The following is a 26,030-nucleotide window of genomic DNA, read 5'->3' on the forward strand; positions in this document are numbered from 1 at the left end:
TAAGTGATGAGGCCCGGCCCCTGTGGGCTGCCCCGGGCTCAGTCCCTCCCGTCGCGAGCCGCCTGGGGCGGCGGCCTGCAGCTGCGTCGGTCGCGGGACAGATGCAAGTAGCTGGGGAGGGGGGTGTTTTTGGTCCGTTTGAGATGTCAGGGCAGTGGAGGAAAATGGCAACCGCGAGTGAGAACTGGGCCGAGGAGGTCCAGAGCTGCTCTTCGCTGCCCGCACCAGGCGGCTGCCGGGGCCTGACGCAGGCCCGGCGAGGGCGCGGGGGCGCATTAAAGGCACGGAGTCCTTCCGGCTGCCAGTCCGGGTGCGACCGGCGCGGGAAGCCCCGACGGGCCTGAGGCATTCCCCAGGCAGCCGCACCCCCGACCCCTCTCGTCAATGGGCGGGTCTCCAGGTGCTACCTACGGGACGCTGCAGCCGCTGTCCTCCCTTTCCCACCCCCGTTTGTGATTACCCCGTCTCTAGGGCAGGAAGTCCCCACCATCCCCATAATTCATTTTTCTTTTTTCAGATTATATTAATCTCATTCTAAGCAAAGTCAGTTTTTCTTTTTAAAGCTTGTTCCATCTATCACTGCCTTCTCTAGCACTCATTATTTGGAGAAAGCAAGCAAGCTGTTGTCAAGCTGCTCTAAGCTGTACCTGGAAATTGACAGCAGCTGACATGTTTCATAAATTAACGTCCGTTTCCTCCCAATGGCATGCATTCTCTTGAGACTAAAGTGTTTTTGGCAAAGCTGTTGATTCTCAAAGGATGTTGTGAAGTGTGTAAAGTACACTTTGTAATCACAAATTTTAAAGCTGAAAGGGACCTTATAGAAAATGCAGTTCATCCCTCTCATTTTACAGATGAGGACACCAGGCCGAAAGACTGTGTAGCGTGATCGAAGTCCCATACCTCTTTACTAACTGGACTCCAAGGCTCTAGATGCCTTGGTCGTTACGCTCCTCGCCGCAGCCGGAGTGCGGTGCCAGTTTAACCCAGGCACTGTAGAGACTATCTGCCAGAAGTGATTATGCTTGACTTGATTCCGGTTATTGAGAAATCAGACTTGGCTAGTGTGATGGCTCTGGTGTCTTAAGGAATGCAGTTGACTATTTCTAGGTGCAATAAGCTGCCTGTTAATGTACTTTGGGCTCAAAGCTTGTCGTCGTACCCCCCCCCCCAAATTCAGCCGTATTCTCTGCAAGAATAACCAAGATTTACAGCATTGGTTGCTTCCTTGGGTAAAGGCATCAACGACCTCTTTACCAATCTGCATGTGCTTTAATTAAGTGTAAATTATTAATCCATTATCAGACATCAGCTCTTTAATAGGGAACAAAACACCGATGGGATAGGAAGCAGAATGGATGAGTTCTGATGGCTGGGAGGTTATCAGGAAGCAGTGGAGCATCACAGGGATGGTCAGCAAGAAAAGAGGAGGGGACCTCACATGACTTGCTACACTTTTTTTGCCCAGCCCTGCTCTGAATGTCTTGGAGGTAGTAGAGGGATTCTGCTCAGGTGTGGTCACTGTTTATTGAGTACCTGCAGTGGCTAGCTGCTTTCATAGATGAATTTTGAATACTTAGCAAAAAGGAGGTAGTATTGTCTCCATCTTACAAGCGAGGAAAGAGTCTCAGAGATTTACCTGGCTTCGATGATGCAGTCATTTGCAGTAGAGTTCAAGCCTCAATCACTTTATCTCCCAAGTCCGGTCAGTGCTCTTTTGCATTAGATCTTGCTACCATTTCTAGCCAGGAAGGGGATGAGAGAATCGCCTGTGGCTGATTTATTGGCGCCTGTGGTTGCCCAGAGAGGCTGAGCAGGACTTTCAGCTGCCCTCTATGCCTTAGAAAGTGGAGCTGTGTGCTTCCACCCTATCTCCTGAGGGGAATGCGAAGGAGCCAGGCTGTCTAGCTGGGGAGGAGGGGCCCAAGTGCCTTGGCCATAAATTACCCTGGCCAGGGCTGTGCTGGGAAGTGTTGCATAATGCCCTCCCCACCACTGAACCGAAGTGATTTATTTACTATGGTCCATAGATGGTGCTTGACCATCTTGTTAAAGAAAAACGTCTCCATTTTAGTAATAACAGGGCCAGAAAAAGCGTTGAGGGTTTTTTTCCCCTTGTCTTAAAAAGCAGCACAGGTGCTCTTATCTTGATAAATTATAAAGTATTTCTGCACCATTTCCTGTGCCCCCTTTCTGCTTATTTATTCCAAATTGCATGTGAACTTCAGTCTTTTGAGAGAAGAATGCTAAGAAAAATACTGTTGCAGTTTATAGTCACCAGCACAGGCTATGGAGTCAGACGTAGCTTTTGATCCCCACTTTATACTATTTGCTAGTTGCCTGTCCTAAGCCTAGGTTTTTTCCTCATCTGTAAAATGGAAATAAAAATAATACATATAGTCATGGTGAAGATTAAAAGAGATAATGTGCATAGAGCATTTAGCACAAGGCCTTGCACATACTATTTATTCTGCATAATAATAGCTATTGATAATAACTAAACAGTGTTTCCTCTAGGATAGAAGAGATATTGCTACTTGAACTTGCTTAGGGAAAGTGGAGGAAGTGGAAAGAAAGTAACAAACATCAGTTTCAGGATTTTTGGTTGAATTTATTAACACTTCTACTTTCCCTTTGCTAGTAGGAATTTTTTTTCTTTCTTTCTTTCTTTTTTTTTAACCTTACCTGGAGAAAAAGTATTTATTGTGTTAAGTTAGTTATCTTTGAAGATTTTCTAATTCATTTCTTCCCTGGTTACAAATCAGTCATACAACGACTTTTTGTTCCCCCTGAAAAACCCTAGGCACTTTAAGCAAAGGGTTTCATTAGCCCATGTGGATAACGTGTTTGTGGAACATTCCATGGCAAAGGAAGTAGTGGTTCACCTATATTCAGAAGTTATAATCATTCTTGTTTATACCGTATTCTAGGTGTGTACTAGCATTGTTGTTTTCCAGCTTTCTCCTGTCCTGTGAGTAGCTTATTCTTCTTTCAGAAATGCAGACTTTATTTTTTTAGCAGACTAAGAAGAATCTTTTCCTTTCCTTTACGGGGTTCTGGTATTTTTAAAGTCCGGTAGCAATTTGCCCTCACTGGTGTTAGCATTTTTGTTTGCCTGGTGTTGCGGCTTTATCAGGCATCCCACATGTTGTTTAGATGGGGATAGAGATGTAGTAGGCTGGCTGTGTCTGCCAACAGGCAGGAGGCCCCAAACTAACGTTTCCCTGTTCCGTTAAAGGTTTCTAGAGCATGACTGCTCTTCCTGTGTCATCTACCACGTCTGCTTCTTACCCTCTTCTCTTATACTCTCAGTGATTTTCATAAGCAAATGCCTAGAATTACTGCAGGTTTTACCTCACACAATAATTTTCAGATTTGGAATTTCCATGTCATTTTCAGATATTATGAAAATAGGTATAATGGTGTATGAGAGAGTTAAATACACCTCTTTTTCCTAAGTACTTTTTAAAAAGTTTGAAAATGTTGTGTTCCTCTTCTGCCCCCAATACCCATCCTACTAGTTTGGGAATATTTTTGTTTCTTAATCTGGCTAATATTTTAGTTTAAAGTTAAAATTAGAATTACAGTAGTTGATTTTTGTTCATTTAATGTAACTGGTATAATTCCCACATTTTGAGCACTTCTTGTGAAATTGCGTCATCTCTGTAACTTTAGTTTGTGAAATGGTCTCTAGGGTTTCCTTTGTCCCTTGTTCTTTTAATGCAGTGGTTCTTCATTGAGGCATTATATTAGAATCACCTGAGGAACTTAAAAAAGGATCTGTGCCTTACCCTCAGCAGTTCTGTTTGGGTTCATCTGGAGTAAGACTCAGGCATCAGTACAACTCTACATGGAAGGTTTTACCATGCAGTCAGCAGTTAGAGCCACTATTCTGGGGTAAAATGATTTCTGCAAACATTCTCTTGGTTATAAAACGTTACACCACCACAATCATGTGAAAGTACATTAAAAAGTTAAAATCCTTGTATAAAGTCTTATTATGTAGCACTTTGGATATTTCTGCTTTTACCTTTGTATTTATAGCCATGAGTAAGTATCTCAAAAAAGCTGTGCACATTCCTGGGCCGACTTTCCTGTCTCCATGTCTTAACAATAATTAATAATAAAGTCACAGTGGTGAGAACCACAAAGAAAATATCTAAGACTTTGTTTTCCAAAGAAACAGATGTCTTACTCCTTTTGTTTCTTCTTTTATTAAAGATTCTTTTAGCCTGCAAGAATGAAAATCTGTGTATTGCAGGACATCATTCTGGCTACCATAGATCTGAGAGTCCAGTCTAACTATTATAATAGATTTTTTTAAATAAATAAAAATCAAAGATGTTAGATATCAAGCTAACTTTGAATTCAGCTAACATAGATACTAGTATTAAGCTGTACTAGCTTACTTAGTTTGAGCTAACCTAGAGTTATTGCAGTCTAGTAAGTAAACAAGGTTTTTGTAGTCTCTTAAATATCAGTGCTATTATTATAAATACCACTTTGATAACAGATAAAGCATTTTAAGAGGTAGGACCGTTACATTTGGCTATAGTATTTGTAAATATAATGATTGGTTATTTTTTTGCAACCTCTCTCACATCTTGAATTTCCACCAAAAATTCTCACATGTGACTTCTAAGATGTTTCTGTATACATAGGAAACTTTGGCTATTCCACATACTAAAGAAAATAAAATGAGTGGTCAAAAAATGATGAGCAAAGGCTATATAAAAAGCCTAGCTAGTAATCTGCAAAGTAAGTTACATTAGAAAAATGTTCTGAATAACTTTGTGATGTATTGGCTCTATTAACATGAGGTAAAATCTGGTTGTGCTGCCTTAACACATGAAGGGTCTGTTATGCAAACAAATTTGGATGAACTTATATATGTGTGTGTGTGTGTGTGTGTGTGTGTGTAGATATATGACTTCTTTTTTTGTTAACAGATTTGAGTTTGTTTCATGTTATAAACTTGGAACATTTACCCCCTTATTTGATTCAATATATTTGCAAAGTCTGCCATCAGTATATATGTTGAAAGTTCTAGATGGGAATTTTGAAGAAAGGGCACTGAGTTTAAAGTCAGACTTGAACTGAAGTTCTACCAACACCATTTAACAGCTAGTTGTCTGACTTTGGGTACCTTTCCTGCCTTCTCTGAGCCTGTGGTTTCTTAAGCAGAAAATGGAAGTAATACAGTACCTGCTTCACTACCTCATAGGATCAAAAAAAGATAGTGTAGGGCAGAGGTTCTCAAAGTGTGGTCCAAGGACCCCTTGAAGGTTCCTGAAGCCCTTTCAGTGGGTTTACAAGTATCTCCCTTTTGCCAAGGCCAAATTCTCTTAATACATTTGAACCAAAACAACATGTGGCGACAAATTGATTGCAGAAGCAGAGAAAAGAACCCAGCTGTATTTTTTAAAGCCAGGTATTAAAGAGGATTGCAAAATATAAAGCAATGCCACCCTTCTCACTTAAAAAAATATATATATTTTTTAGAATGTGTTATTTATATTAATATGGAATGGGTTTATTGTTATTTCAAATATATTAAAATTTTAAAAATTTCTCTTAATTCTGCATGTGGTAAATACTGATAAATATAATCCACATAAACAGTTCTTAACAGCCCTTAATACTTTTCTTAAGAGTGTAAATGGATCTTGAGACCAAAACTTTTTAGAACTGCTGATAAAGGGTGACGGCTGAGTTCCTATCAGGACGATTCTTCAAATAAAAATTATAAACTTGAAAAAAAGTTTTAAAAACGACCAGATGGCATTCGAGAGTGACAAAAAGCAAGCAGAAACTGGAATGAGGTCTACGCTTGGAAGAATGGAACAGCTGTGAATAATTTTCCATTTTTATGGCTTTTAGCTGGAGAGAAGGCCCCAGTTGGGGACGGCTGGCTAAAACTGTGATAACCTGTAGTCTTACTTGCTTGAAGAAAAGAGGATAGAGTTCAGAGTGACCACACAGGTAGAAAGCAAGGAGGAAAATCCTAGAAAGGATGTTGGGGGGAGACCCCAAATCCTGTATCTAAACTCAGCTTGGATCTCTTGCCAGCCCCTAAACGTATACTTGTGTTGAGCAGCCTCCAAACAGCACACCTAGCACTAAAAAAACTAAACCACGGGGAGGCAGAACTTGGAGTTTAAGTTCAGCCTGGTTAATTTGCAAAAAACAAAACAAAAACATCAGTACGCTTTAGAAGAGTATTACAGTACCTAGAGTCTTTAGTAATCACAGTGTCTAAGATATTATCCACAATGACTAGACATATGAAGAAACAGGAAACTGTCACCCTAATTAATGGAGATTGACCCCAAGATGACCCAGAGGTTGGATTTAGCTGAGAAGATTTAAAGCAGCTACTATAACTATGCTCAAGGATGTAAAGCAAAATAAGGTTGTAATGTGTGAACAGACTGGAAATCTCAGCAGAGAAGTAGATACTAAGAAAGGATGAGATGAAAATTTTAGTCCTGAAAATATATCTGAAATAAAGAATGGGTTAGATTAGGAATGACGGTGAACTTGAAGATAAGTAAATAGAAATGATCTCATCTGAAGCAGAAAGAGAAATAAATTATTGTGTGTCAAAGTTCTCTATAAACTTCAACACTCTATATCAGCATCAGGGATTAATAGGTTTCTTTCAAGGCCTAAACTCACCTCTTCCCTCTACATATGGACTGACTTCATAGTTTGTAAATCAGTGCCATCTAAGAGTACATTCAAATTCTCTGTCCTTACTGCAACCATCTGCTTTCCACCATCAGAAAAAGAGATTGCTTTTTTCTCCATGGCTGCCTGCTACACCTGTACTTTTTAAATTAATTAATTAATTTATTTTTGTCTGTATTGGGTCTTTGTTGCTGCGCGTGGGCTTTCTCTAGTTGCAGCAAGTGGGGGCTACTCTTTGTTGCAGAGCGTGGGCTTCTCATTGTGGTGGCTTCTCTCGTTGTGGAGCACAGGCTCTAGGCGTGCAGGCTTCAGTAGTTGTGGCATGTGGGCTCAGTAGTTGTGGCTCGTGGGCGCTAGAGCGCAGGCTCAGTAGTTGTGGCGCACGGGCTTAGTTGCTTTGTGGTATGTGGGATCTTCCTGGACCAGGACTCAAACCTGTATCCCCTGCATTGGCAGGCGGATTCTTAACCACTGCGCCACCAGGGAAGTCCCTACACTTACACTTTTGATTGCATTCTTTCCGGCTTCTAGAGATTACACCCCTCTTCAGCCTGAAAGTCTTTGATCTGCAGTTTCCTCAATGTCCTGTTCTGTCTGTACCTACCCTTTATGACCTCTGCTTTCTGACATTCCCCTGCAGTCAGATATTTTGCTCTTGCTGCTTTCCCAGACTGTTGTCAGAGGTCACCAGAAACCTCTTGGTCAGCACACTTGGGGGTGTTTGTAATAGGCCTCATCCTGTGTTTCTTTGCAGCATTTTATACCATTGCCACCTCCTCCCACCAAGGTTCTTGCCTTTTCTTTATCTCTCTCAATGACAATATATTTTCTTACTTCTCTTCTTCTGTCTAGTTGTACTATTCTTTTTTTTTTTAAATTTTTATTTATTTATTTATTTATGGCTGTGTTGGGTCTTCGTTTCTGTGCGAGGGCTTTCTCTAGTTGTGGCAAGTGGGGGCCACTCTTCATCGCGGTGCGCGGGCCTTTCACTATTGGCCTCTCTTGTTGCGGAGCACAGGCTCCAGACGCGCAGGCTCAGCAATTGTGGCTCACGGGCCTAGTCGCTCCGCGGCATGTGGGATCTTCCCAGACCAGGGCTCAAACCCGTGTCCCCTGCATTGGCAGGCAGATTCTCAACCACTGCGCCACCAGGGAAGCCGCTCCCTAGTTGTACTATTCTTGTCTTTCAAGGATTTATTCTTAGCTCTTTCCCCCTCTTATTTCACTCAGTAGTCCCATCCAATCCTGGTGAGTTCAGCCTTGTTATTGCAGAGAATCTCCTTTCCAGTGCTGCCTGTTGTCTCCACTGGTAACTAAACATTTCTACTCAGATGTCCTAGAGTGGACACATCGAACTCACTGTGTCCAAAATGAAACTTCTCTCTTACCAAGCCAGTTTCTGTGCCTCTCCTCTGGCATTCTGCTATGCTACCTTTGTATCAACCTAGCACATGGCAGTTACTCTGCAAATAGGACCCGAAGCAATGAATGAATTCTTGCAGTTACCCAAGCTGGAATTCCGAGACTCACTTTTTTTTTTTTTTTTTTTTAAATATTTATTTATTTATTTATTTATTTTTGGTTGCGTTGGTTCTTCGTTGCTGCGCACGGACTTTCTCTAGTTGCTGCGAGCGGGGGCTACTCTTCAGTGCAGTGCGCAGGCTTCTCATGGCGGTGGCTTCTCTCGTTGCAGAGCACAGGCTCTAGGTGCGCGTGCTTCAGTGGTTGTGGCATACGGGTTCAGTAGTTGTGGCTCGCGGGCTCTAGAGCACAGGCTCAACAGTTGTGGCACACGGGCTTCGCTGCTCCGCGGCATGTGGGATCTTCCCAGACCAGGGCTCGAACCCGTGTCCCTTGCATTGGCAGGCGGATTCTTAACCACTGCGCCACCAGGGAAGTCCCGAGACTCACTTTTGACTTGATCTTCTCTGTGGCTGGCCACATCCAGTCCTCTGCCAAGTCATGTCAGTCTCCATCTGGTATATCTTCTTGTATTCCTTTCTTCATTCCCACTGCTGTTATTTGTATATTGCAGAAGGCTACTTGCTGGTCTTTATTTCTCCATGGCTTTCCCTTGCTAATCTTTTATGTATGTTGCTACTAGAGCAGTGTTGATTCCCAGGCCTAATGATGGTGATTTTACTCATTCTATTTTTTTCTGCCTAGAATGCTATGTTCACCTTCTGCCTGTTCGTCGAAATCCAGTTCAAATGGATTATTTTTCATTGGGTTTCCTGTCATTTATCTCCCCCTCATAGTGTGTTCTCCAACTGCTGTTATTGGCACTTATCACTTACTTCATGTCATAGTTACTGTGTTTTATGTTTTGTCTCCCCTATTAGCCTATAATCTTGATTGCAACATCGTAATTTTTTTCTGTCCCCATGCCTTGTACAAGGCATGCTTTCAAATATTTTTTCTTTATTAAATTTCTCTTCACAAAATATTTGTTCGATAAGTGAATTTAACTGTTACTCATAGAACATTAACCACAGATTTTTGTATATGTGGCTTTTTAGTGTGCTATTTTCATTTCCACATGGTTCAACAGTTCACTATACTAATGCACTGTATGTATAAATATAAATATATATATGGAACTGTTGAAAACATTTATGATCTGAGGGGGGCTTTTTGGAGACAGTTTGTAAGACTGATTTAAGGTACTTCAATTTGAACCATTTTATTGAATCTAAGACATGTTTTCACATATTGAAATCTCCAACATAGAGTTTTATTTTGGTTTTTTAATCTCCTTATAAATTGGTGGTATTTTAGAATCAGGAAAATGGTAAATACAATAAATATTGACTTTTGGTTAATTGGCCTTTTGGAACAATACCCACAACCTGGATTTTCGTTTATATTCTTAGAAGATAGACTCAGGTCTCTGTAGGTTCTGTTATCTTATTTCTTATTTCATTGCTGCCTAAAAGCTTTTAAAATGAGATTGTATGGGAGAGTTTTGTTTTTTTACTCAGGGGGAGGAGTAAGGGAAACTACTATGTTTGAATTAGTAGGATTTTTAAAAGTAATGATGCCCAAAGCTCAGTTTCTCTGTACACTGGTGCCGAATCGAATCTTGGAGACAGAGTTTTGGGTGTAGTAGAAAAGGATAGCTTTATTACTTTGCCAGGCAAAGGGGGGACACAGTGGGCTCCTGCCTCTAAAAACTATGTATCCCAACTTGGAGAGGATACTGAGAAGTTTTATAGTAATGGTTCCAAGAGGGCATGATCAGCTCATGGACATTCTTCTGATGGGTTGGTGGTGAGGTAAGTAGGAGTCAGCAACATCAACCTTCAGGTTCCAGCTGGTCTGGGGTCTGCATGCTTGTGGGCAGCATACCATCGTTAATCTTAACTTCTCCCACCTGGAGGGGGTTTCAGTATCTCCAAACAGCTCAAAGATATTGTTGTGTGTATCCCTTGATGGGGAACCAAGACCTTGCACAAAGGCTGCACTATTGTTTCTATGACTGTTTATTTCTCTCTGGTCTAGCATCCCCTCCTTTCCCGAATTAACAACTGCTTTAATCTGCCTGTTGGAATTCAGGGAAGGTCATGGAGGCTGAATGAAAGCTATGTCTTGTAATCAAAGAAATGGGGGACACAGAAAGGCTTTGTGCCCAGGAGCCCCACAGGGCCCTGCTCAGTATCGTAATGTATGAATGTAGAGTTAAAAGAAGCAAGTTGCAGGATTCCTAAAGTATAATATTATTTGTATAAAATTTTAAAACATGCAAAACAATACCAAACGTTCTTAAGGAATCTGAACACATGCAGTAAGAATGTGATAATGTACAGGAGAGTCATAAACACCAAAATCAAGATGGTGGTTACCTTTGGAGGCAAGGTGGGTGGTGGGGTAGAGTGTGGGAGAGATGCCAGGGTGTCTCTACCCTGTTTGTAATGTTTACTTTTTGTGCCCAGGGGTGGGTGCTTGTTACCTTGTTCTCTTTACATACTGTCTGTCTGAAATATTTCAACATATTCAAACAGTATAGTTCCCCCCACCCTTAACTCTCTGCTCCCTAGTTTCCCTCCCAGAAGCAAAACTGGTTTCTTTGAACCTTTCCAGACATGTGTACATAAACAAGAATATATTTATGTGTAAATTCCCCCACCTTTAAAAATAAAATAACCACTCTACCACTTTTACATAAATAGTAGTCTTCTCTACACAGTTTTACATTTTGCTTTTTTTACTTACTATGTCTTGGATATTATTCCATATTAGTACATTATATATGTAGTTTTAATAAAAATAGATTTAACCTTTTATCAATAGTAATTGCCTTTATCTTTACCAATTATAATCTAGACTTTATCCACTAATAAGTATAAATGTTTGTTTTGCTGTGTCACATTTGCTTAAGCAGTAGGAAATCTGGGTTTGTCCCGGATTCTTCTTTGCAGGCTTCCCAGGGTGCTTGATGTGTAGACTGTTCCCTAGGCTCCTTCAGTTGATGAGTCATGTTTTTTTCTGGGAGGTGGAGAGGGAGGACATTGGGGCTCTGGAGTCCAGTGCCTGGGTTTGAATCCCCTGCTCTGCAACTTACGAGCAGTTTGATCTTGGGTCAGTTAACTCTCTGTGCTGATTGTTTCTTCATCTGTAAGATGCATTGAGTATTTCCTTTCTCATAGAGTTGAACTGAAAATTAAATGAGTGAAAAATGCCTGACACACAGGAAACAGTATAAACCGTTGACTATTTTTATTATATTAGCCACCACTCAGCATTTTGCTGCCCAAGCTACTGCCAGTCTCCAGACAGCTAAACCCACACTCTCATCACTGACCTCCTTAAGACTTTGGTCTCTCTGGTTAGTAGGAAAACTTCATTTCTTTTTTTAGGACCTGCTTTTTTAGAGGAGGTTCTCCCAGCACCCCAGGGATGCCCTTTATACCACAGCTGCCTTCTCTCTGCACAGTTGAGGTGGAGAAGGTGGAGGAAGGAGAAGGTGGCACAGCCTCCCACCTCCCAGAGCCCTCACGAATGTTCTTGCTGCTCTGCTCACACTAGACTTCTCCGCCAGAATTCTTTTGCATGTTCTTCCTCATGCGTGATTTTTTCCCCTGAGACCAGTGGTCCCATCCTTCATTCTACTTCTTTGGGAACCTCCATGCTTGTATGTGTCTGAGTCCAGTTAAGGTCAGGGCTTAGGTTCTTTCCCATTGGGCTTTAGGCCCCATGTGAATCTGGGGATGTGGCTTGACATCTATTTTAAGGGCTCCTGTGACTGAAAATTTACCCAAACATTATATGATAGTTAGGAGGCCAGTGTCCCCTGAGCATAACAGAGGATCCCTAAGGAGCAGTGACAGCTCTAGCCCAGGCAGGACACACTGTAATGTTATTAACATTTATAGTCAACGTTTGAATAGTAGTTTCCATTACAAGGTGCTTTACACATAAGTTATCTCATTTGGCCCTGAGGCAAGGATCAGTACCTCATTCCCATTTTTGCCAGTGAGGAAGCTGAGGACTAGAAACTGTGGTTGCATAGATAAAAAAGGACAGACTTCCTTTCACGTCTTTGTCACCACACCAAGCCACCTTCTTACCAGATTTTAAAAAGGCCACATTTTATCATTTCAGCAGGGTTGAAATCAATTGTCATAATGGGGTATTTAATGTTAGCTAAGTTTGGGGTAAAATTAACAGTATTGAAAACTGTTGAATAATTTCATTTAAATTTAGGTCTCCTTGTATTCTGTAGGTTTGTGTGATCTATAGCCAACCTTGTAAAAAAAAAAATCTATATTATCCTTTTTCAGAGCCACAATGGACACAGCTAGCCATAGCCTTGTCCTTCTGCAGCAGCTGAACATGCAGCGAGAATTTGGTTTTCTGTGTGATTGCACAGTTGCTATTGGAGATGTCTACTTCAAAGCCCACAGAGCAGTGCTTGCTGCTTTTTCTAACTATTTCAAGATGATATTTATTCACCAAACAAGGTAAGGATGTGCTTCTGTAAATCAGAAGAATTTTTGATACTGTGATATAGCTAAGCCTTATTATAATCTCATTTTGGGGATTCTTTGTTACGGGATCACCTTAGGAAATAATAAAAATTTGTAATTTTTTTACGCATCTGTCATTAAACTCTGTGTAGGGTCCATGGTAGAAGATAAGAATGAAAACAATAATGGCTAAAATCTGTTGAAGGCTTATAGCATAAACAAGCACTAAGCATTTATCTAATGTAAATTCTGTTATCCATACTTTTTTAGAGAAAAAGAAACTGTAACTGAGTTGTTCAGTAACTTGTCCATCTAGGATTATACAGCTGATATATTAAACTCAAATGCAAATCAGTGATCTTAATCACTAAGTCATTGATTTCTGTTCCATAACACTTTCACAGCAAGGTTTCAGTGTCATAACTCTGCCCACTTTATATTCCGTATTACAGTTCAAATGTCGTTTGTTTCAAATATTTTTTCAAAAAAGTTTTTTAAAATTTAGATTACCCCAGCATGGGATATTAGGGAGGGGGCTATAAAGTGGTATCCAGATTCTGAGCTCTTGGAAAAAAATAGCTTTCATACCTCCTAGGTTAAAAGTGATGCAACACTGTATGATTTTTTAAAAGACCTTACATGGTGGCACTTCTCTGGCGGTCCAATGGTTAAGACTCTTTGCTTCCAGTGCAGGGGCCGTGGGTTCAATCCCTGGTCGGGAACTAAGATCACATGCCAGGTGGTGCAGCCAAAAAAAAAAAAAAAAAAAAAAGTTTATAGTCTAAGAGAGAGGTAATGCATGTAAAGAAAATAATTGCAGTGTAATTGATCTCTTTGTGCCTCAGTTTCCTTCTCTGTAAAACACTAGAATAATATACCCACCCCATGGTGTTGAGAAGATTAAATGGATTAATAATATTAAAATGCTTAGAACAGAGCTTTGCACTGTTAGCTGCTGCTATTAATAGTTACTGTGATGTCTATAATAGAACTGCTGCACAAGGTAGAGTGGAGTGTCAGCAGCCTTATTTTGAGAAGGTTGGAACAGGTTTTACAGAGGCTCTGAATGTTGAAGGATCAGGAGGAGTTTTTCAGATATTGTAGAGGAACGCAAAAAGTTACAGTTGCAGGCAAAGGGGAAAAATGCATGAAAACATATGCAGATATGAACCAGGCTAGCACATTCAGAAAATGGAGTAGATCAGAATGATTGGAATATATGACACAAAGGGGAGAGGAGGTTAGAGTCGGGGACAGGTCATGGGTAGTCTTTTCTGCCACGCAGAAGTTTCCTCTCTGACTTAAGTGTCAGTGTAGAAACTAGATTAGAAACACTACCTTCACATAAGCCTCATCTGAGAGCAGTGAGTTGGTTCAGCACTTAAAGCACCTATTGTGTACCAGGCACCATGCTAAACTAAATTCAGGCGATACAAAGGTAGCAGGCCTACTTTGTGGTATCTCTGTTGAGCAACTAAAAATCCTCAGTTAAAAGAGCTCTGTGCTGACATAAAAAACCCCTGCAACAGACCATGGCAGTGAGGTAAGAGTCACAGGTAAGAGTGAAACCCAAGAGGGAATCCTAAAACGTCAGGACTAAAGAAATGGATTGCCGGCATACTGACACTTGCTTTCTGATGTATTGACACAAACTTTTGCTTCAGGGAAGGTAAGTCCATCAACTGATTCCATTGTTCCTTGTCATCCAGCATTTCCCTCAGGTTGTTTTTATCCTAATTTTGCAGGGTGTTTCCTGATTTCTTGTTACACAGTTATTTCTATCTATTTTCTGAATTCTAGATTCATATGTGAAAATTGGGCTTGAGATTAATTTAAACCTTTTCAAAGTTACACTTGTATTCGTTTGCGATTTAAAGAGTAGATATATTAATACAGTTTGGAAGCCAAAATAAGGTTAGTGTGATTTAAATTCTAAATAGTACCAATTCCAATAGACCCTTTTAAAATTTTTAATTATTTTTTATTATGGTACAATGTATGTAAACATAAAATTTGCCATTTTAACCATTTCTGTTTGTACAATTCAGGGGCATTAATCACATTCACAGTGTTGTGCAGCCATCACCAGTATCTATTTCTAAAACTTTTTATCACCCCAGAAAGAAACTGTAGCCATTAAATAATAACTCCCCATTCTCTCCACCCCCAAGCTCCTGGTAACCTCTAATCTATTTTCTGTCTCTATGAATTTTCCTAATCTAGATGTTTCTTATACGTGGCATCATATAAAATTTGTCCTGTTGTGTCTGGCTTTTTTCACTTAGCATGTTTTCAGGGTTCATCCATTTTGTAACATATATCAGAACCTTATTCCTTTTTATGGCTGAATAACATTCCATTGTATGTATATACTGCATTTTGTTTATCCATTCATCTGCTGATGGACACTTGGGTTGTTTCTAGCTTTTGGCTAATGTGAATAATGCTGTAATGAACATTGGTCTATAGGTATCTGTTTGAGTTCCCGATTTCAGTTCTTTTGGTTATATACCCAATAGACTGTTAAGTTCCTTAAGAGCAGGGTACCTATTTTATTCATCATTTTTCTACCCCCTGGCATGCAGTTTAAGTGCATATCACTTAGGAGTCACTAATTAAATGTTCAACTAATCAGAATATCTGTGTTTCTTAACTTCAGGCAGTAGATTGAATATATGAAGACTTGTAGTTGCGCCATAAAACTGGTATACAATGAAAATTTAAGCTTTTGTTGCTGAGTTTCATCAAGGCAGATTGCTAAGTTAGAACTTCTTAGGAAGAAACTGCTTTAGCCTAAGACTGTGTACTGTTAACTAAAAGGCCAACCGGGTTGTTTTATTCTGTGTGGGTCTGTTTTTTTGTTTTTAACAGTGAATGCATAAAAATACAACCAACTGACATCCAACCTGACATATTCAGCTATTTGTTGCACATTATGTACACGGGGAAAGGGCCAAAACAGATTGTGGATCATAGTCGTTTGGAGGAAGGGATTCGATTTCTTCACGCCGACTACCTTTCTCACATTGCGACTGAAATGAATCAAGTGTTCTCACCAGAGACTGTGCAGTCCTCAAATTTATATGGCATTCAGATCTCAACGACCCAAAAAACAGCTGTCAAACAAGGGCTGGAGGTCAAGGAAGCTCCTTCCAATAACAATGGAAATAGAGCTGCTGTCCAGGGTGACCACCCCCAGTTGCAGCTCTCTCTTGCTATTGGGCTGGATGATGGCACTGCAGACCAGCAGAGGGCCCATCCTGCTGCCCAGGCCTTGGAGGAGCACCAGAAGCCTCCCGTGTCCATCAAGCAGGAGAGACGTGACCCAGAATCTGTGATTTCCCAGAGCCATCCCTCACCCTCTTCAGAGGTGACAGGCCCCACTTCCACCGAAAGCGGTATCAAAATACACCTATGCCATTACTGTGGGGAACGTTTTGATTCCCGTAGTAATCTGAGACAACATCTCCATAACCACGTGTCTGGATCCCTCCCATTTGGTGTCCCTGCTTCCATTCTGGAAAGTAACGACCTTGGTGAAGTGCATCCACTTAATGAAAATAGCGAGGCTCTTGAATGCCGCAGGCTTAGCTCCTTCATTGTCAAGGATAATGAGCAGCAGCCTGACCACTCAAACCGGGGTACCACAGAGCCTTTGCAGATCAGTCAAGTGTCTTTGATCTCCAAAGACACTGAGCCAGTAGAATTAAACTGTAATTTTTCTTTTTCAAGGAAAAGAAAAATCAGCTGTACCATCTGTGGTCATAAATTTCTCCGAAAGAGCCAATTACTGGAGCACATGTATACACACAAAGGTAAATCTTACAGATATAACCGATGCCAAAGGTTTGGTAATACATTAGCCCAGAGATTTCAGCCATATTGTGACAGCTGGTCTGACGTCCCCCTGAAAAGTTCTCGCTTATCACAAGAACAGTTAGACTCATCTTGTGCCTTAGAGTCAGAACTCACACAAGAAAATGTGGATACTATCCTGGTTGAGTAGCAGTTTCTCCTTCAGGATTTTTGTATCAGTTCTGAAAAAGAAAACTCACATGCATCTTTTAATTCATAAATTATTTTTCTCCTCAATTTCTATTGACTTTTTCTTTACCATTTATCCGTAGTTTTAAGGTTGTATGTATTAGATCTTCTTATTGTGAGATATATTGATACATAGCTACTAAAATGTAACCTTCAATTAGGGCTGTGAACTTTTCATAAATTAAATCACAATTTAGAAATCAGAAATCAATATAGAAGTATGGAAGTTTTTCCAGGTTCTAGAATCTGTAAAATCAAATCGAATATGAAATAAGTGAAATCTTTTTTAAAGAATATTCTAGACTATCACTTTTGGTTAATGTTCCACATGAATTAAGCCCTTATGAGGATTATTTTAAAATATTTTCTGCCATATAGGGAATTAATAGTTTTTAGTGCATAACTATATGTTATCATGTATAAAACATTTGTTTTAAGGCATAGCTATACCAAATCATGAGTAGTTTTAAATTACTTTTTACTTACTAGCTCTGCAACATCTCATGTGGCTTTATTTATTTTTTTTAACACTGAGCATACCTCATTTTCAATAAAAAATATTTAAAAGAGAGAAAGGGAGAAGAGTCAGAAACACACAAAAACTTAAAGAAACAGTAAGATACATACACATAGATAAGCATAGAAGCCCCTGGCGTTAGAGACAGAAATTCAGATAGATCTGTGTTGACTGACACCCTAGTGTTGTTATCTTAATCTAGAGTGTTTTCTTAAAGACCTTAAGGGAGTTTGAGATTTTTATGACCAGAAGTTTACATGAGCTTATGAGGTAAATGATAAAATACAAATTATCTTTCTATCCACAGTATCAGAAGATTTTATAGGCTACCTGGGTTGACATTAATTTTCTAATCATTACCTGAAAAGGTAATTTTTCAGTGGCACAATTTTAACTTTTTTCTGGTCCATAAAACCAGCAGAGTAGATATAGTCAATGTCCTAGAACTATGTTTAAAATCCATGACAGCCTTCCCTCTGTGAATCAACTTAACTCCCTTTTATATTGGTGAAACTTACAAAGCTAAAATTCCAGAAAAATTAAAATTGGTGGACTGAATGACAGACTCTCCTGCTCTGTGTAGCTGGGAAATAGCTGGTTAAACTTCACCACAGAGGATAGACCTAAATTGTTTCTGAGATGTTTAAATTTAAAATACTAGATAGTCAAGGATAACAAAAGAGAGAGGCTTCAGAACAGCCTTATCTTTTTTTGTATGCTGCCCTGCTAAATTCTAAACCTCACAGGTATTTTAGTAAATTTAGTAAATTTGGTTTGTGAAGCTTAGAATTTAACTACATACAGAAACTGTTTGATCTCCTTCCTGACTGCTCACTTCTTCGGGTATTTCCTGACATCACAGTTCCTCAACAGGATCCGAGTTCAGTCAGGAGGTAGCTCAAAGAGAAATCCAGCTCATTCTAAGGGCACAAAGGTTTTCTCTGGGTTATCAGTGAGTTTAGGTGAATTATGAACTGATAAGTTTTTCTTAAGGAGTGAATGAAGAAAACCAGTGGGCATTGTCTAAGGTGGTTGAGTTTCTGTCCTAGACAAGGATGGGGAAGCCTTGTGGGGTCCGGGTTGACATGTGTTAAGAGCAAAATCTAAGTAGCTATTGATACAGAGTCAGTTGTATTGGGAGTAGTTAAAACAAATGTATTGCTCTTTAGTGTCAGAGCTTCATCTAATCTTATACTTAAATCATTTAAGTAATTATTCAAACTCATACTGTCCTCAAAGACTTCATCTCATAGGATGAACACAAATATTAACATTGATTTCATGTATCTTAGGCTATTCTAGATATATTCCCTAGCCTTCTTCAAGTAAAATCTTATTTTTCTCATTTAGATAAAAATTTTCCTGATTTTTCTCTTCTGTTTTCTTTCCTACTTGCTCAGTCATTAGTCATTGACACAAAAAAGTGTGTATAGCTAAAGGGTGGGAGTAAGTGTGCATATGAATTGTGATGTAGGGCAGCAGTTCAGGGCAGAGTCTGGATGTGGCAAAAGTTTGCTTTTGGCTGACTGTCCATGATAGACAACATTAACTTAAAGCAGAGATATATCTACTTTTGTTGGGTGTTAAGAAAAGAGTGCTTAACTGTATTTTTATTCTTATTCATAAAGTTCCTTTTAATATTAGGAATTCAAAGCAGATGTTCTTTCCTTCATCTTCACAGTGTTCTGTCTGTAATAGGAAGTGGGAAAATGATTACTCCATTTTATAGGAAAAAATCCCAAAACCTGGGTTCCAGAGAGCCAGTGAATAGTGGTGTGGGGAATGACCCCAGTTTTATCTTTTTCATTCATTCAACAGGAATATTTTTAAAATAGCTGTTTTATGACTAACACTGTGCCCTGAGTGTATTTTTTTAAGACATGATTCCTCACTAAGAAAAATCTACCTTGTATAAAAAAGTCCTTCCAGCAAAACCCTTTAGTTTTGACTACATCATTTGTAAAATGGAGCTATTATCTTAGCCATATAGTATGGTTTGCATGATGATCACCAAACTCTTAAAACTGGAAATGCCGTGTACACCTTAATGTATTGGGCAAGTACTAGACAGACATTTCCCCTTTGGATCAGCTTAGAATTTTCCCTTCTTTCTAGATCCCACATATAGTTGTTCTCTGGAGGAAAACAGACTGTTTCAGTATTTGTCCTTATTAGCCTATTGTCAGAACTCAGTATCTGATAAGTGCAGTCTGCCTTATAAGAAAACGAAAATTTCTTGATTTATCTCTTGAGATTATTATCTGTTTCTCTGATTTTCTGATTTCCCATCTGTAAAGTGTCTATAAGCAATCCCTACCTCACAGGGGTGTTGTGAGGATTTGTATTAAAACTGTGTTAAGTTCTATCAGTATTATTGGTAAAAACCAACTATATAAAGAAAACTACATTCTACATGTTTTCTGCAGCTAAACCTATTAACTTTAGTATTCCAACTCATAAATTCTAGAATGTCTTAGAAGCAGTCATGTACTATTTAATACTCAATAATTAATTGGCAGAATTCTTATTTTTTGTTTACAAATACTCTAGAAACAGCAGTGTTGCTAGAATTCCTGTTCTACCTACCATAGTTTAACCATCAGTATTTCTCTTCAGCCTTTAACAAGGAGGATATTAATTCTTTGGTGTTATTGGGAATGAAACCTTGCCAAGTTCAACTTTATTTAAAGTTCCCCCAAACATATTGTTTACATATAGGAAAAGGAACAAAAGCAATGGAGAAAATACCATTTTCATTTCTTTGATGTAGGTCATCTAAAAAGTAGATGGAGACCAGAAATGTAGCAGGGCGAATAACCGAGTAATTCATTATGTTTTGTCAAAATAGTAAGGCTTCACTTAAAACTGAAGGAAATACATATTAATCATGGAAGAAGATAGTCTGGAAAATGTATAATTCCACCGATGTTTATTTGCACAGGCTAATTCTTGATGTTGTAACTCAGATCCTTGAGAAGTATCCATTTTTTTGTAGTAATTGAGGTAAAAATAGGCCATGTGAAGAATTTTCATAATGTAACTTGTATCTTTGTATGTTTTAAACTAAATGTAGCTCTATGGTATTTTATTATAAATTTTTGAATTCCTAAGAATGAAATCTGTACATTTTTATTCTTTGCTGTACTTCTGTGTTTGTATGGTTGGACTTTTTTGAAAACTGGTAAGATTATATAGTCCTATGCCTGGCTGTCTTAAATATAAGGAATTACAAACTGATTTTTGTCTTCAAGACCTGGAAGAATCCTTTGTGCTTCAGTGTATATCTGTGCCACACTTGATTAATTAGTAGATATTGCTCCAATGCAATTGATGTTAACTGTCATCAACTCTTCTATTTTGTGCCAAATAAAGTCATTTAGTCAGATTAAATAAAATATCAACTTAAAATACTTCAGAGAAACTTGTATTTCAAAAACCTGGACAAAAAAAAAAGGCAAAAGGGAATTCCTTGGCGGTACAGTGGTTAGGAGTCTGCACTTTCACTGCCGAAGGCCTGGGTTTGATCCCTGGTTGGGGAATTAAGATCGCACAAGCTGCACAGCACGGCCAAAAAAAAAGAAAAAAAACCCAAAAACTTGTACAATGAAAAAGGGCCCCTGAAGAAATCTTCAAAGTACTAGTAATAGTAACACATAATACAGGAGACTGAAATCAATAATATATTGTATGGTTAAACTCTTCCACCTAATGTATTGTGAGTTTGCTTCAGAAACATTATTTCAGAAAGTTTCGTATTCTCCATTTGGAATGAAAACTGTGAATTTCATGTATTTTATCATGACAAATAAATTAATGTGACTTGATCATAAACAAAACCTTTTATTAGCTCAGCTTATAGAATGTGTTCTTATTTTACAGCAGTGTCTGCCAAATGTTGTCTTCCTAGTGTTGAGGTAAGTAGTCTCTGTACCAGATAACATTTTGGATGTGTGATGCAAAAATGCATCAGTGAGTCCGATTCTTACCAACCATAATAGAAAAGTGGTGTCCTAATCAAGTGCTTTCCAACTGCCATTTCCGGAAAGAAAGGTAGTATGTAGTCATTTCCCAGAAGTTTCTTGCTTTGCTCCTTCCTTTCTTCCCCATTTTCTCTCTATCTCCTCCAGTAGCGTAATCTGCAACAGTGGTTCTTAGCCAGGACACATTAGTCAGGGTTCTCCAGAGAAACAGAACCACACTGCGTGTGTGTGTGTGTGTGTGTGTGTGTGTGTGTGTGTGTGTGTGTGTGTGTGTGTGTGTGTGTGAGAGAGAGAGAGAAAGATTGATTGATTGATTGATTATAAAGAATTGGCTCATGCAGATATGGAGGCCAAGTCCCAAGATCTATAGTTGGTAAGCTGGAAACCCAGGGAAGCCGATGGTGTAGTTCCAGTCCAAACTTTGCAGTTTGAGAATCACAAAGGCAGGAGAAGACCAATGTCCCAACTTAATAGGCAGAAGTTACCCTTACTCTCAGGAGGGTCAGCCTTTTTGTTCTATTCAGGCCTTCAACTGGTTGGACAAGGGCCACTCACATTAGAGAGGGCAGTCTACTTTACTCAGTCTGCTGATTCAAATGTTAATCTCATCCAGAAACACAGACACATCCAGAATAATGTTTGACCAAATATCTGGGTATCCCATGGCCCAGTCAAGTTAGACACATAAATTTAACTATCACATGGGGTGATCCCCTTGCACCATGGTGACATTTGGCAATGTGGAGGTGTTTTGGGTTGTCACAAATGGGTGGGGGTAGGGGAAGGTTGCTGCTGGCATCTAGTGGGTAGAGAGACCAGGGGTGCTCTAAACATCTCACAGTGTAGAGTATAGGCCCCACAACAAAGAGTTTTCCAGCCCAAAATGTCAGTAGTGCCGAGATAGGCTACTCCTGGTCTAAAAGGGCAAAGTAAGTTTTGTGAGGATTGTCAAGAGCTAAAGGATACAAAACTTAAATTTAGCGATTTTTGCCCCAGTCATCTTTGAAGTTAATACAGTTCTTATGGAGTATGAGATGTGTTTGTTCAGAATTAAATTTCTGTTTGTATTCACTTTTATGCCATCTTTTCAAAGGTACAAAATGTGATTATTAAAAATCATAGATGTATTAAGCAACAAGACAGTTTTAAGTCTATTCATATAACCTTTGAGCTAAACAATTGTGTCTGTAAAAAGGTCTCTCTGAAATTAAAATGTGATCATAGTTTGTAATTTGTGTAAATATTTAATCTGGCCAAAAGGTGGCACCAGTCTACCTTTTAAAAGTCTATTTTACATTATGCTCAAATTTGGCATCACTGTTTGCTTAATTCACATTTATTTAATACTTAGCTATTCCTGGATCTTGCTTCACTTTATAGAGTCATGACTAATGAGAATCTTCCTTGAATTCCATAATATATTAGGTACTGAAATATATTGACATCCCTCTTTGATCAAGATGCTTCCAATTTACCTGTATAGCAGCAGATAACTTTTAAAAATATCACATTTAGTGTGCTTGTTATATCAAGCATTTCTGAGGATTCTTGTAAGTCTTTAACATTAAGGCTTCGGAATTTTAGTCTCAATCACATTTGTTCTTCTAATCAGACATCAAACTCAGTTTTTGGTGTTCTGCCTGGTCTAGAGATAAATCCAGGGACATTTGAGTAAATACTCCCTAGTTTCTTACCTCTTGCTTCTTTTCTTCATATCCACAACCTGTGAGTTTGGCCTGTATATTATTTTCTGAAATTTACTTTCTCTTTCAACTGTGATTCAGCAACTGGCTTTCTAAGCTGCTGTTCTTTATCCCTTTCTTCCCTCACTTCCTACCACCAGTTTCATTCTCCGAGACGGCTGAGACATTCTCTAATCGAGTTCCTGTACCTTCCAATACTGAGTGAATACAGGCTACCCTTTCCTCCCCATAATTTCTGCTTGCAATTTACTATTAATATTATCCTAGGACTTTGTACCTCATCACCAAATGCTTCTCTTAAACTTATTTTACAACTGATTAACCAACTTGGGAGAATGAACCTGCTTCCTCCCAGATAAATTCTCTTCCAGTATTTATATAATGTTGAAACTTTCTTCACTGAAACAACTTGATGATATTGTATCAAAATAATGGAAATAAAGGATCTTCCCTTAAGCTATTAGAAGACCTTGGTGTCCTTTTATGTCAGAAATCTGAAGGAATAGCAGGTGCTCTGGGAGAGCTTCTCTGCACAACTGAACTGGTCCTTGCTCTCTTGGGAGAGGCTTGTTCAGGAAGGAGGCCTGGGAAGGAGGCCTTCATCAGCTGCAGTTGTTACCCATTGTCTGATCTATGCTATTACTGAATTTCAGGAAGGTTCATGTTAGATTTTTGTGGACCAAACAGGCCTTTGAGGAATGAGATCTTGTGAATTTAGCTCTGCCACATTTTTCTGTAGTGGAAGCCATATGGTACTTAGTCCAAACCATATGTAGGAAAGTACCTAATTTAAAAAAAATTTTTTTTTTTTGGTTTCTGGCATTTGTACTAAGTGCCTTGTAGGGAGGAAAATCTAAAGAACCTGTGGTGGTTCTATAGGAAAAGGATACAACATTTGCAAAGATAAGGGAAAAGGTTTTAAAATGCAGACCAAAGATTCCAGTGGAGTGAGTCTCAAAAGATTTTTTTACTGGACCAGTTCTCATTTCCCAACATTACCCTTCTTTCACATATGTGCATAGTCTGTGCTGTGAGCTCGGTGGTACCTGTCCTCTCTTTATATCACAACATTTTAAAGTGTGGGAGAAAAGGCATATAAATGGAAGGCTCCTTTTAAAAATTTTAAACATTTCCTGTTTCACTGTTAACATACCACAGTTTTGCAGATCTCTCAAACTGGTGGTTATGTTCAGACCCACCACGTAGAGCCATGCAAATTATGCACAATAAACGCTAGGGGGCGCCACTCACCAAATGCGTGCTTCTGGAGTTGGGCTGTATAGTTTGAACAGCTGTGCAAGGCAGCCCTGCCTTTCCTTAGCCTGGCTTAAATGTTGAGTCTAAGAAGCCCTTATTTTGAATTTCTGCAGCAAGTAGCAGTTTTCACTGATGCAGCCAGGAAATTATATTAAACTAAAATACACAGGTGGTATAAAGAACAATGAAATCAGAATAAGAAAAAATGAATACTCCCTAGGTGACACAACTATGTGTTTGTCAAAATGTGTAGAACTGTGCACTAAAAAGGGTGTATTTTACTGTATGTAAATTGTACCTTAATGAAAAAAAGGTTAAGACCACCCAGATAAATATAGAAAGTCTTGGAGCTTAATGAGCCATGATGATTATCATTCACTATTAATCCTTCCATAGGTCATCAGAAAAAAACACCAGCCAGATATTGAGTATAGAGAAGAAAACCCATGAAACTAAAAAGGTAATTCTGAAATTCATTCTGAAATAAGGCAAATTACTGATAAGGCTGTTTGTGGCACATCTGGATAAAAGATCTGAAAGGTTGACTTTTTTTCACCTGGATTGAATAGTGAGTGACCACTTATTTTGGCATTCCGTGCATGTTAGCCTTACACAGAGTACCAGAACAGTTCTAACTAGTTATTTTGATCAGGGGGATAGAAATACTCTAGTTAAGTTTTGGGTTTTTTAAAATAAGTTAATTTTATTTATTTTTGGCAGCGTTGGGTCTTCGTTGCTGCATGGGGGCTTTCTCTAGTTGCAGCGAGCGAGGGCTACTCGTTGCAGTGCGCGTGCTTCTCATTGTGGTGGCTTCTCGTTGTGGAGCACCGGCTCTAGGTGTGCGGGCTTCAGTAGTTGTGGCACGAGGGCTCAGTAGTTGTGGCTCGCGGGTTCTAGAGCGCAGGCTTAGCAGTTGTGGCACACGGGCTTAGTTGCTCTGTGGCATGTGGGATCTTCCCGGACCAGGGGTCGAACCCGTGTCCCCTGCATTGGCAGGCAGATTCTTAACCACTGCGCCACCAGGGAAGTCCTCTAGTTAAGTTTTTATACCACAAATGGCTATTCCACACGGAACCTCTGCATTGTAATTTATATATAAGGATATTTGATTGGTTTGAGCATGCATGCCTGTAGCTGCATTACTCTTACCTGTGACTGATTACAGATGTGGTCCAGAGACCCACTTGTAGCTATACTGACTGGACCTTCCTGTGATCTGAAGGTACAGATGTCAAAGTAGGGATCTGGGAATAAAAGGTTTGAGTACAAGTGTACAAAGGACTGCATCTGCTTTTGTGTCACCCTGTGCTCCCTATCTCCCAGGAGTATGGAATTGGAAGGCCTGTTTTTTATGGCAACAAGTATAGCTGTGAAAAGTGTAGGAAAGGTTTAATCCCTGCCCCATAATTGCACTGTCATAAATATCAAGATAAGGCCAAAAGTCCTATTTGAGTCTAGCCACGAAACAAATTGTGAGGAAAGTGCGTCTCGTCTTGCTAACATGCAGAAACTGCTGGACACCACTACCATTGCTATTATGATAGTTTGCAATTTACAGAGACAATTTTAAGTTTGGGAGTTTCCCAACCTAGGAGCCACCGTCCTCCCCTCACGCAGGTTTTCCTTAGTTGTTCGTGGTGTCTGTGCCCAGCTTTGCTGAGGATTTTCTGTGAATGTATAGTGTGCTCATGTACATATATACATATACTTGCTTTTTTTCCTAAGTTCAGGAACTTAGCCTCCAGTGATCTCAAGCTTCAGGGAAAAAAGAAAGGTATGTACTTCTCCAAGGGATTGGGAACTCCAGAATTCAGCGTTAAGGGCAGAATTGTCTGTCAGGACAAGTGTTGCAAAAGGTTATGTACTTTTCTCT

General features: G+C 39.4%; 1 protein-coding gene across 4 annotated transcripts in view; it reads left to right on the forward strand.

Annotated features, from left to right (window-relative positions):
* The window catches only part of ZBTB25 (zinc finger and BTB domain containing 25), a 55,105-nt gene that overhangs the window by 162 nt on the left and 28,913 nt on the right, over nt 1-26,030 (forward strand). For 2 of the 4 annotated variants that reach the window (XM_082442735.1, XM_082442733.1), the window contains exons 2-4: nt 12,471-12,650; nt 15,528-16,471; nt 21,097-21,131. In XM_082442735.1, coding sequence (XP_082298861.1) covers nt 12,478-12,650; nt 15,528-16,471; nt 21,097-21,131 — 1,152 coding nt within the window. In that variant the 5' untranslated portion in view covers nt 12,471-12,477. Of the gene's footprint in view, nt 1-10; nt 104-12,470; nt 12,651-15,527; nt 16,472-17,524; nt 21,064-21,096; nt 21,132-26,030 lie in introns of those variants that run through there. The other 2 variants (XM_082442732.1, XM_082442734.1) reach the window with 2 other exon arrangements.

Source organism: Balaenoptera physalus (genome assembly GCF_965194825.1).
Source record: "Balaenoptera physalus genome assembly, chromosome: 2".
NCBI lineage: Eukaryota > Metazoa > Chordata > Mammalia > Artiodactyla > Balaenopteridae > Balaenoptera > Balaenoptera physalus.